The following is a 12,623-nucleotide window of genomic DNA, read 5'->3' on the forward strand; positions in this document are numbered from 1 at the left end:
CAGGAAGAGGTGCGTGATTCAGATGCTGCCCCTCCCCCTTTTGCGGTCTCATAAAGCCACCTATTTCTAATTGTCAGATAATTTTGAAGAAAGCTTTTGAAAACGAGCCAGGGAGAGAAACTGCTGAAGCGTGACATCCAGCTTAGCCTCCTCCTGAAAATTGTTGCTTGAGTGTGGCTCATTAACGTACCACTGTCCCAACCTTTATTAATCAGCAGCCGCGTTTTCAGTCTCTTTAAATATTCACAGCTCTCCGGGGCCAGACCTGGCCTCTCTTTGCAACTCAGAGACTAATCCAGGGTTCTCCACAGGGGGTCAAATAAAGTCCCTGGATTATTTACCTTTTACTGTACAAGACAATGAGGCCGGGGTCATGCATGTATGGGTATTTAAATTTGCTGATTCAGAGGAAAAAATTACAACATGCGAAAGAAATATGAGCAGGAGTATTGGTTTGTATTTCTTAATGATGGTTTTCAAGTAAAAACCAGAAGCTTAAAACTCCCAACATCCCCCTGTTTTATCATTATAGAGTAATAAATGTATTAAACAGTGAGGAGAGAGGAATTTCTTGAATTAAACTATTAACACAACACTCTGAAAATACTTATTTAGTGGAAAAAGGTCTGCTCTCAAAAAAAAAAAAAAAATCTGTTAAAGTATGTAAGTGACAAAGTGTATATAAATTATGAAACTAAAACTATTAAATGGTGACTCAGCTGATTTTTAAAAAGGCCATTATAGCTGTTTTTTTCCAGTTGAGGCAGCTTTTCCAAAATTAAACCAATTCTTTCTAGGCAGCACTTTGAAATAGTCATCCGTGTCTTTGTGACCACCAGGCTGGATTATTGCAATGCATTTTATGTGGGGGGCTAGTGGCTCCTCCATCACCCGTCATCAGATGGTGCAAAATGCTGCTGCACGTCTTTTAACCGACACATGTAAACACAAGCACATTTCCCCCCTTTTAGCCTCACGAACCTGGCTGCCCATGCAATTTAGGATTAGTTTTATATTATTTTATTTACTTTTAAATCCCTAAATGGCGTCGCCCTGCCTTACCTCTCCGAGCTGCTGCAGCTTTATACACCCCCCCGCTCTGTCAGGTCAGCTGACCAACTGCTCCTGAGTGTACCAGAAAGTAAGCATAAATTCAGGGGTGATCGTGCCTTTGCTGCAGCAGCTCCTAAACTATAGAATGATCTGCCTCTCCATATCAGACAGGCCTCCTCTATGTCTGTTTTTAAATCTCTTATTAAAATCCATCTTTTCTCCTTGGCTTTCGAAACCATGTGAGATGTTTTAATGTTGTATTTTTATTCTGTTATTTTATTTGGTATTGGTTTATTGTTCTTATTTCTTACTTTTTGTTGTTTTTAAATTGTACAGCTTTTTATGTTTTTTTTTTAATCTATTTTTGTTTTTTATCCTTGTATTTAGGTTTTATTTATTCTTTTGTACAGCACCATTTTCTTTTTTTGTGCAGATCTTTGTTTTTTAATCTATTCTGGTATTTTATTCTTTTATTTTGGTTTTATTTGAGCTTCTGTACAGCACTTTGGTCCACTGCGGTTGTTTTAAAGTGCTTTACAAATAAAGCTGGATTGGATTGATGAATCTGCTGATATCTATGACATTACCGTCACTTGTTATATGGAGCTGTAACCAATATGTTAGCTTAATCAAGAATAATTTTAAAGCAATATCTGCAGTTATAAAATACAACTTATCTAGCGTCTAAATTCAACAGGAAAAAATATAAACGACACTTTGAGATGCAGTGTAGAAATGTGTATTTGCATCAAACGGACATACTCAAGTAAAAGTTGCTGAAATCTGTGCTTGAATAAAAGGACTTCTGCATCACATTTCATCACATCTTGAACTCCTCTTCCCCCAGCTCTGCTCCAGATGCTGGCAGCTGCTGAGGCGGGTAGAGATGTGGCCTATTTCACCTTTGGTGACAGCCAGCTCATGACAGATGTCCACGACATGCACGCTTTCCTCACTCAGAGGAAGATCAGTGTCGGTAAGGCAACTGTCCACCCTATGCAGCTGTTGTTTTTTTTATTTCCTCCAGCAAGAATGCACTGCTACGAGCACATAGAACTCTCCCATAACTAGTCCCTAATTTCATTAACATGTGACGTTCATTCATGTAAAGATGATGTGACTCAGCTTGTTTTCGTCACAGGGGAGGTGTACGATCTCTTGGGGCAGTACTACAGCTCGGTGTGCAAGAGTTGTCTCGGTCGGCGCCCTGACGTCAGCCTCTACTCCTTCATCTACCGACAGGTCAGCTCCTCCTTGGCGCCCGCTGACTCCGATATATAGGCTCGGCCAGACAAGACGTCCCCACACACTGCCATTAAGATCAGGTGGCCTATGAGTCACTGTGCCTTACGGTCGGAGGAAGACAAACAAACACAGAGCTGAACCATTCACAATCCGGGTTTTCATTCATAACAAAACTAAGCAGCAGCGAGAAATAAAAACCTGGCGCGCAAATCCTTTTCACTGAAGTGCGTGGTGTGATTAGTTCTGACCTCGTCTGGCACCGCAGTCCACGCTGCATTCATTTTTCTCCCAGTAATACGCCGATGGATTGAGCTTCGATATGACACAATTGTGATTTTAATGGTGAAGCAAAGGTTGCCATCCATCTTCTGAGTTTGTCATGTTACCTTTTTTACACCCGCACATATCCAACCTAATTGAATTGGCTGTCAGAAATCAACTTAAAGGAAAAGAATAACAAGAAAGCGGTCTCAGGAAAGCGGTTTGATTTTAAAGAGCAGTCCAGCTCTATAATAAGAATAATCTGTTGCCTTCCTTTCAGTTTAATTTTAATATGTATTTGTAGAAAAATCCATTTTCAACCATGGCTTCATGGGTAGATTTTTGGGTTGATTGTCATGTGTGATACACACACCAAAGAACCCAGCTGCACTTAAATATCGGCTTAATTTGCTTTGTGTTTTATAATAATTTGCTGTATAGCTACAATTGAATGGATTTTCAGATTCAATAAAATATCTGTTATTTAAATCACACATTCTGGCCTTTTCTCTATCTTTATCCGGTTGTGCCATTTTCCGCTTTTCATTTTAATCCCAAGCACCGTTTCAATAGATACACAAATGTCACGAATTCATCTCCGAACAATCAGAATAAAAGCTTCTTGTCCCACCGTTGTAAAGTCAGAATGAGTTCCTACAAAGCCCTGCCATTTATCTTGCCTCAGCTATTACTTCACCCTTTCACTCACAGTTTAATAAGGTCATACCTTTTATATAAACTGTACATGACACCTCATTAAGTAAAGAGTAGATCATAGAACATCCAGTGGGAGCTGAGTGCCGGGCAGTGGGACTCCTGTGTGATTTCTCTGTCAGAAAAAACACGGCTTCGTTTGCATTGAGAAGACCTTGGACCCCGGACACTTGAGCTTTGATGTCACACATTTGACAAAATCGCACCTTTATACTGACATTTATGAGCATGTGAAAACAGATGACATACACAGTACAGAAGGAATGGAAAATTAAATGCTGACATCTCACCTGACATGACATGTATTTATTTAGTGATATACAGGGTGTCCCAAAAAATTCGACATCATTTCATCATGTAATAATTTGTTTAAAATTTATTTGCTCTTTTTGCTCAAAAAAGTGTAATCATTTGTATTGTTCTGCTTTCAGGAATAGACATGCTGTTTACTGCAACAGAAAAGGCTTATCTCAGTCAAATGTGAATGCGCAATGTGAATTTGTTAGAAAATTTCATAAACAAGCTCCAACAGGAAAGCAGATTTGGACGTGGCATAAGAAATTTCAAGAGGAAGGCTGTTTGTGTGTGAAAAAAGGAACTCAACTACCAACTTTATGTCATTGAACATTTGTAGTAACTTTGGATTCCAAAGTTATTATAAATGTTCCAAAGTTTGGAACATAAAATTGCCCTCCCCCAGAATTTTTCATTTGAAATCTGTGGAATAAAACATTTTATGTCCAAAATCAATCCTATTAAGTATCATTTCTCCTGACTATGTAGTCACTCCGATATTGATGTCTCAAATGATGCCATTTTTTTTGTTTTTGGTTTTTTTTTTGGGGACACCCTGTACTTTTGGTTCGAGCCATATTAGACTTCCTGCAACTCCAGATATATAAAACTATCCAAATCTGCTCTTATCAGTTGGTGCTGAATGACAGTTCAGACTTAATCATTGCTCTTAGTGGCTTTAAATTCCAGGATGAATTTTGTTTGGAAAGGAAGAAAGAAAATCTGTATTTCATATATGACATATAGAGAACAGCCAAGTAATACAACAAAAAAGCAACAAAAACACATAAAAGCCAAAAATTTCAGGTAAGTATAAAACTAAAAGTACATGTTGAAAAGAAATAGGAGGATCCATGCTATTTTTTGTTCGTATCTCTATCATTTGTTTATAATTTACAGTAATTCCTTCCATCCACATAGCTATCCAAATATTATCCAGAGTTTTTTTGTACAAACCCAATACAATAATAACAACTATCCTAATTTAATGTATAGGTAACCATTATACAGTCACAGAAAAAATTATTAGACCATCAAAAGTCATCAAAAACAATGGTTTTGCAATCAAGTACTAACTCCTGTGTGAATCATGTGACTAAAACAGACAGAAAAGAAAACATGGAAGGCCTAAAAGCACTGTTTTTGTCAGTACAATGCCATAGATATTGATGTAAGAACTGAAGTGATTTCGGTTATTATCAAGAAAACATGGAAAATGGATAGATATCAGCTCCAAAATTAAACTACTATGAGCTATTTTTGTTGTTATCATTATATTTGTCCACACAAATGTACCTTTAGTTGTACCAGGCATTAAAATGAACAAGAAATTGAAGAAAACAAGAGTGGTCTAATAATTTTTTCCACGACTGTAAGCAAATGTTGCATCCAAAGCTACAGCCCAACTATCCACCAATAGTAAAAGCCCACTTCTTCATCCATATACCTCTTTAGAAAAGTTATTTTTCCAGTTCTAAACCATTCAACAAATAAATATGCGCATACTTTAAGTTGATATTTTTTAATATTATGCTCTCCTCTCAAAGGATTATCAGCAGCCCTTTCATTCTTTTATATTTTGCCTCTGAGTAGATTATTTCTTGCTTTGTATATTACTTGAGCGGTCTTAAAATTTTCCTGATTCACAAACTTCCTCCTACCCTATTAACTATCCTAAAACCTCTACACAGTGGAACAATCATGATCCAGACTGTTACATCTACCCTAGAACTGCAGTACTGTTTTCTGCTTACACCCTCATTCTTATATTTCAGGTTTCCAGCAAATTTGGGGATCTAAAGTCACACCAAGAAATGTATTTTCACATTCTGTCAATACATCATCTATCATCACTTGTAGATGAGCAATGTTTTTGTAGTACCCACAATCCTTAGCACAGTTAAAATGAAAACACTGGACTACTTCATCAGTGTAATATGCATTTAAATTCAAGTATCTTATTAAGTTTGAAGTAAATTGAAACAAAATCGATGTTTTGATAGAGATTTGAAATTTCACCCATTATAAGTAAATGGGAGAATTTTTGTTTTTTAATTCATAAAAAATTTGACCTTTGACCTACTGTTTCCAAAATGTAATTAGATCTATTCTGGGTCACTGGCAATCTATAAACCCAAATTGGTATGAATTCAACCAATCATTTTGCTGCTAAAGATGTGAATTTTTGCTTATGAAAAGTAAATGGGGGGGATTCATAAAAAATTTGAACTTTGACCTATTTTTCCCCAAAATGTAATGACATCTATTCTGGGTAGCTGGCAATCTGTAAGCCCAATTTGGAATTAATTCAACTAATAGTTTTGCTGCTAAAGACGTGAAATTTTGCTCATGAAAAGTAAATGGGGGGAAAAAAAAGATTTTAAAAATTCATTAAAAAATTTTAAGTTTTAAGTTCTACTGTTCCCAAGATGTAACCACATCTATTCTGGGTCCCTGGCAATCTATAAACCAAATGTGATATGAATTTAACCAATAGTTTTGCTGCTAAAGATGTGAAGTTTCGCTCATGAAAGGTAAATGGGATTTTTTTTTTAAGTTCATTAGAAATGTGAACTTTGACTTACTTTTCCCAAAATGTACCGTACTTTCCAGGCTATAAGGCACACTGGAATATAAATCACACCTGACTATAAGCCGCGGCTGACTTTAAGTCGTACCTGACTATAAGCCACAGGTGTCCACATTGTGACATGAGATATTTACACAGAACGATGGTAAACAGACATATTATTTAAATATTTATTTCCATACCTTAACTGCTTTTTTCCAAACAGTGCCTGTAACACGGCAGTAAAACGGCAGGAACACTACTGGTTAAAAAACTCAGAAAAGTCATTGATCTCAATCTTCATTTTCCTTCTACGCATTGAAACCACTGCAGTCGTCTTCTTCGGTGTTGGAGTTGAACATCCTCAGAAAGGCTCTGTCGCACTCCTTCTACGTCTTTCCTCTGTTGTTGCTCAATGGCAGTTCCGTGCTGCAGCTCTATTTCCTTCTTGGACAGACACATCGATTGCTTTTAACTTAAAAGCTGCAAAATATGCATTTCTTCTTGTGTTTTCCATGATGAAGGTTTGTGCATGACACGCAAAATGATTATTAAAAGTTAAGATTAAAACTTCTCCTTTTCGCATCACCTCTTCCACCTGTCTGTCTCACTCGCACTTCCTGCTAGAGCGCCCCCTGGTGGTGGTTAGCCCGTATAAATCTATACTCGAGCTGCATCGCTGTATAAGCCACAGGGTTCAAAACGAGAAAAAAGTAGCGGCTTATAGTCCGGAAAGTACAGTAACTAAATTTGGTATGAATTCAACCAATAGTTTTGCTGCTAAAGACGTGAAATTTCGTTCATGAAAAGTAAATGAGAAAAAAAAAGATTTTAAAAATTCATAAAAAATTTTAACTTTGACTTACTGTTCCCAAAATGTAATTAGATCTATTCTGGGTCACTGGCAAGCTATAAACCCAATTTGGTAGGAATTCAACCAACAGTTTTGCTGCCAAAGATATGTGAATTTTCGCTCATGAAAAGTAAATGGGAATTTTTTTTTTTTTTTAATCCATAAAACATTTGAACTTTGACCTACTTTTCCTAAAATGTAATTACCTCTGCCAAGGAGGTTATGTTTTTGCCAGGCTTTGTTTGGTTGTCTGTTTGTTTGTCTGTCCGTTAGTGTGCAACATAACTCAAAAAGTTATGGACAGATTTGGATGAAATTTTCAGGGTTTGATGGAAATGGGATAAGGAAGAAATGATTAAATTTTGGTGGTGATCGGGGGTGGGGGGGCCCACGGGGGGGCCCACTGATCAGCCTTGGCGGAGGTCTGCGCTCTCCGACTGCTTCTAGTTAGATCTGTTCTGGGTCACTGGCAATCTATAAACCCAATTTGGTATGAATTCAACCAATAGTTTTGCTGCTAAAGAAATGTGAAATTTCGCTCATGAAAAGTAAATGGGGGGAAAAAAAATAAATTATTCATTGAAAATTTGACCTTTGACCTTTTTCCCAAAATGTAACTAGAAGCACTCAGAGAGCGCAGACCTCCGCCAAGGCTGATCAGTGGCCCCCCCCGTGGGCCCCCCCACCCCCGATCACCACCAAAATTTAATCATTTCTTCCTTATCCCATTTCCAACAAACCCTGAAAATTTCATCAAAATCTGTCCATAACTTTTTGAGTTATGTTGCACACTAACGGACAGACAAACAAACAGACAGACAGACAAACAAACCCTGGCAAAAACATAACCTCCTTGGCAGAGGTAATTAGATCTATTCTGGGTCACTAGCAATCTTTAAATTCAATTTAGTAGGAATTCAACCAATAGTTTTGCTGCTAAAGATGTGAATTTTCACTCATGAAAAGTAAATGGGAAATTTTTTTTCTTTTTTAAATTCATAAAATTTTTTAACTTTGACCTACTTTTACCAAAATGTAATTATATCTATTCTGTGTCACTGGCAATCTATAAACCCAATTTGTTTTTAATTCAGCCAATAATTTTGCTGCTAAAGACGTGAAATTTCACTCTGTAAAAGTAAATGGAAAAAAAAAATTTGAAAAATTATACAAAATTTGAACTTTGACTTACTTTTCCCAAAATGCAATGACATCTATTCTTGGTCACTGACAATCTATAAACCAGATTTGGTATGAATTCAACCAATATTTTTGCTGCTAGAGTGTTAACAAAGAAACAAACATGCAAACTGAACCAAAAACAATACCCCTTGCCTACCCTTCGGGGGGGCGGGGTACTAAAACAAAAATAAGTGTAAATTTCTGCATGATGCCCATTAAGTCAGTCATTCAGTGATGCATGTTGGGACTTTCCTCAGTGTGGGATTATCAAGCCTAATGTGCAGTTTTCTGTCACTTTAAAGATTACTCTGACGGTGTATTTTTGTCACTGATGTCCAATTAGCTTTGTATCCAGAGTGTGTGAAAGTGAAGGAACTCCTGGGAGTTTGTGAGTGGATGAGGTGTAGGCGTCTGTGAGCTGGCTGCCGTCTGTCCTCATGGAAGCAGGACCTGAAGTAGGGGGTCTCGCTTTGTGGCACGCTGAGTTCAAAACAGCCTTTGGTGGCAGCTCTCCTGAGACGATTCACCATAGAAACACAGGCGCATCCTGTGTGCCTTTGACCTTTTGGCAAACCATCTGTCGTAAACACAGTGTTTAGTCTTTTATCACAGGATTATCGTACTTTGATACAACTGTGGTGCAGGTTAGGAATGGAAGGCGACAAAGACCTTTCCAGAAAATATGGCACACTAAAAAAAAAAAGTCTCCTTTGTCATGTTTTATAATCTGGACTCTTGAAGCTTTGACGATTTGTTCATCAGTCCTGGAAATTCTAGAGGATGTGAACATATTGATCCTTAAAAAGTTTTACGTTTGATTGTCCGAAAGTAACACCGTGAGGAAAGTTCACATTTTGGATTTTTTTTTATTATTACATTAAATTATCGTCTTGATCGGAAACTGCATAATGCAACTGTTCTCCTCCTGCTGCTTCTTCTTCTTCTTTCTCCTTGTCCTCTTTCTTTATCTCCTTCTCCTCCTTCCTCTGCTTTTTCTTCTCTCCTCCGCATTCTCCTCCTCCTCCTTCCTCTCCTCCTCCTTCCTTTCCTTCTTTTCATTCTCCTCTCCTTCTTCTCCTCCTTCTTGTCCTCCTTCTCCTCCTTGTCCTTTCTTTTCCTCCTCTGTCTCCTTGCCCTTCTCTTCCTTCCTCTCCTTTTTCTTCTTTTCTCCTCCTTTCTCTCCTTCTTCTCTTCCTTCTTCTCCTTCCTCTCCTTTTCCTTCTCCTCCTTGTCCTCCTCCTTCTCCTCTTTTTCCTCCTTCTTTTCCCTCTCCTCTCCTTCTCCTCCTCCTGCTCCTTCTTCGCCTCCTTCCTCTCCTTCTTTTCCCTCTCCTATCCTCCTTCTTCTCCTTGTCCTCCTCCTTGTCCTCCTCCTTTTCCTCCTCCTTTTTCTCCTTGTCCTTCTCCTCCTTCTTCTCCTTCTTTTTCTTCTTTTCTCCTCCTTTCTCTCCTTCTTCTCTTTCTTCTTCTTCCTCTCCTTTTTCTTCTCTCCTGCTTCTTCTCCTCCTTCCTCTCCTTCTCCTTCTTGTCCTCCTTTTCCTTCTCCTTCTCCTTCTCCTTGTCCTCCTTTTCCCTCTCTTCTTCCTCCTCCTCCTCCATCTCCTCCTTCTCCTCCTCCTCCATTTCATCCTTCTCCTCCTTCTCCTCCTTGTCCTCCTCTACCTTCTTCTTCTCCTCCTTCTTCTTCTTCTCCTCTTTCTCCTTCTCCTTCTTGTCCTCTTCTACCTCCTTCTTCTCCTCTTTCTCCTCCTGTACCACCTCCTTCTCCTCTTCCTTCTCCTTCATCTCCTCCTTGTCCTCCTCAACCTCCTTCTTCTTCAAAACACAACATGTATTGTGATCTGTGCAGCAATTGTTTGTCTATTAAAAAAAAAAAAGGCTTCTCAGGAAAACACCAGTTTAAACAAACTCAAATACACATTTCCCCTCTCCTTGCTCCTTGTTCTGTCCTCTGTGACCATTTATTTTTGAGTATGTAGTTGAATCTCGAATCAGGTAATCAGACCACTTCCAGTACCTTTAACCCAGTAATGTGAATAATGCACACAGTGACAAAAAGCTACATAAATGCTAGATTTTCTTTCTTTCAGTTTATTGTGTAAATTATTCTTTGACCCCATAAAGAAAATATTCCCCCATTTATTCTTTGTGAAGTTTAGAGGAAAATCTCTCCTCTTCTGCTTTGTCGCCATCCAAGAAGGTCAGCTCTGAAGTCACACAGTGCTCCATTATAAATGTGAAGTCCTACTTAAATGTATTATCAGCTATTTATTCCATATTCCCGTATCGTTTTTGATCATTAGCGAGAACTCCCTACGGTGTTCGGAGGAGTTATGCAAGGTTCTCTTGGCCACAGATTAAAGGCATTATCAGTTGAATATTGATATGTTTGATGAAGCCCTGGGAGCTGCGGCTTACATTTGTTTGGACTGAAGAAATAAGACAAAAATAGCATTCGTTGTCATGAGCTCTTGTAATTATTCACTGGTTGTCTTCGCCGTAATAACAACAAAGATGGATGCGACACTGTGCGCTTGAGGAATTGCCGCACTTGTGCATTGGAACTAATTTGGATGTGATTCTTGTCTGGCAATTAACTATGCATGTTATTACCATTTCATATACTGGTATGAGGAATTATTTATGAATTGTAGCATTGGAAGAACTGGGAGAGATAAAAACACTAGTTTGGATGGAAATTCAGTAAATTATTATGGATTCTTATGCCTCTTTCTGTGTTTTCCTGCTTGTTCCTACGTTTTGTGTGTGGAACCTGCACAGTGCAACCAAACAATTACACCAGTCACCTGTTCTGCATTAAAAATGACATTCTCGACCTCAAAACCATCACTCCAAGGCGGTTATATTCCTTGACTACTTTGATTAATCTGTACATGGGTGTTTTCAAAGGGATTTATTAAGAAGTGTTTTTGGCAAGACTCTGAGCACAGGTGCAGGTTGTTACAGTTGTAAGTCATGCATTATCGGCCATTGTTTTCTATTTTGAGCTTCGACTAAGAGTTGTAATTTGGTCACATTGGAATAAAAAAAACAAAGTTACAAAACTGTACATATGTTATTTTTTCTCTTCTTTTTACCTCCACCAATGAGGTTATGTTTTTGCTGGCGTTGGTTTGTTTTTTTGTTTGTTTGTTTGTTTGTCTGTGTGCAAGATAACTCAAAAAGTTATGGACAGATTTGTATGAAAATTTCAGGAAATGTTGATACTGGCACAAGGAACAAATGATAAAATTTTGGTGGTGATTGAGGTGGGGACTGATCTTCCTTGGTGGAGATTTGCGCTCTCTGAGTGCTTTTCGAGTTTTTTACTCTTTTTATTGAAATTAGAATAATGACAATATAAAAAAGTCATATACAGTGTTTGATAGTTTTCCTTTTAATAATAATCTTGTATCTGCAGACTTGTTGTTAGCTCTCTCTTAGTAGTTTCTCCTTAAATTCCTCTGAAGTCATTTTATTTTTTAGGAATTGTACCTAAGTTTTCAGTTCATTGTTATTATGAAGAAAGTCTTGATTTATTCAAGAAAATTATGGAATGAGAAAATGCATTACATTAAATAGAGGTAGACCAATATATTGGCTGGCCGATACATTGATTTTTTTAAAATATCGGCCATTGGCCTTAATTTTTTTTTTGAAAACCGATATTTGATCAGTAGCAAAAATGTTATAAGATATTTGATCAGGCACCTGTGTGGGCAGCACTTGAAGTTGTATAAATGTTAAAAGAGTCATATGTGCATGTGTATTGCTGCATAAAAATCTTAATTATCTGAGTGTTTCAATTGTATTTTTGTGGTCAATGTGCTTTAAAAAAGAAAAAAAAAAAAACGGCCTTGAAATATCGGCCTCAAAAATCAGCTGTAGATATCGGCCATTGGCTAAACATCAGCATCGACCTTAGAAAAACCCATATCGGTCAACCTCTAACATTAAATATGATTCTATGATGATGGTTCTACACTGTGCAAAACCATTTCATTCTGGTACACTACCAAACATTAACACTGGAGGAAAATTAAGCTGATTTTCTCTTTAATCCTGTTTTATTTAATTTTTGTGGCATTCTTCATTTAGTTTTTTTTTTTTTTCACCTTTGCCTAACCAGTAGTTTTAGTCTAATTTTTAATTAAATCCAATTCCCAGCCCTACGTTCAATATATATTATTATATATTTACAAAAAATTGGGTTAAATTGTTGTTTTCCATTCATAGTTTATAGATACCTGGCGTCTTGCTTATTATACAGTCTGTTTGGGGTGTTAGTCCTCCAGCCACACCCACCTCTTCTTCATGTATCCCCCAGTAGTGTTCATATATAAATCCCCTGTGTGTCCGTAGCACTCCCATTTTGAATATTGCCTCTGGGGAGAGGTCAGTGTCCAAACTGTTGCATCCTCTGCATTTATTCGCTAATATTTCTTATTATTTA

The 12,623-nt window shown here is 37.6% G+C and overlaps 1 protein-coding gene across 5 annotated transcripts in view; it reads left to right on the forward strand.

Annotated features, from left to right (window-relative positions):
- LOC115410551 (poly(ADP-ribose) glycohydrolase) overlaps positions 1 to 3,051 on the forward strand; it is a 49,903-nt gene extending 46,852 nt beyond the window's left edge. For all 5 annotated transcript variants that reach the window (XM_030122235.1, XM_030122237.1, XM_030122236.1 and 2 more), the window contains 2 exons: positions 1,901 to 2,029; positions 2,195 to 3,051. In XM_030122235.1, the coding sequence (XP_029978095.1) occupies positions 1,901 to 2,029; positions 2,195 to 2,334 (269 nt within the window). In that variant the 3' untranslated portion in view covers positions 2,335 to 3,051. The remainder of the gene's footprint in view (positions 1 to 1,900; positions 2,030 to 2,194) is intronic.
- Positions 3,052 to 12,623: the final 9,572 nt, after the last annotated feature.

This window comes from Sphaeramia orbicularis, chromosome 19 (assembly GCF_902148855.1).
Source record: "Sphaeramia orbicularis chromosome 19, fSphaOr1.1, whole genome shotgun sequence".
NCBI classification, from domain to species: domain Eukaryota; kingdom Metazoa; phylum Chordata; class Actinopteri; order Kurtiformes; family Apogonidae; genus Sphaeramia; species Sphaeramia orbicularis.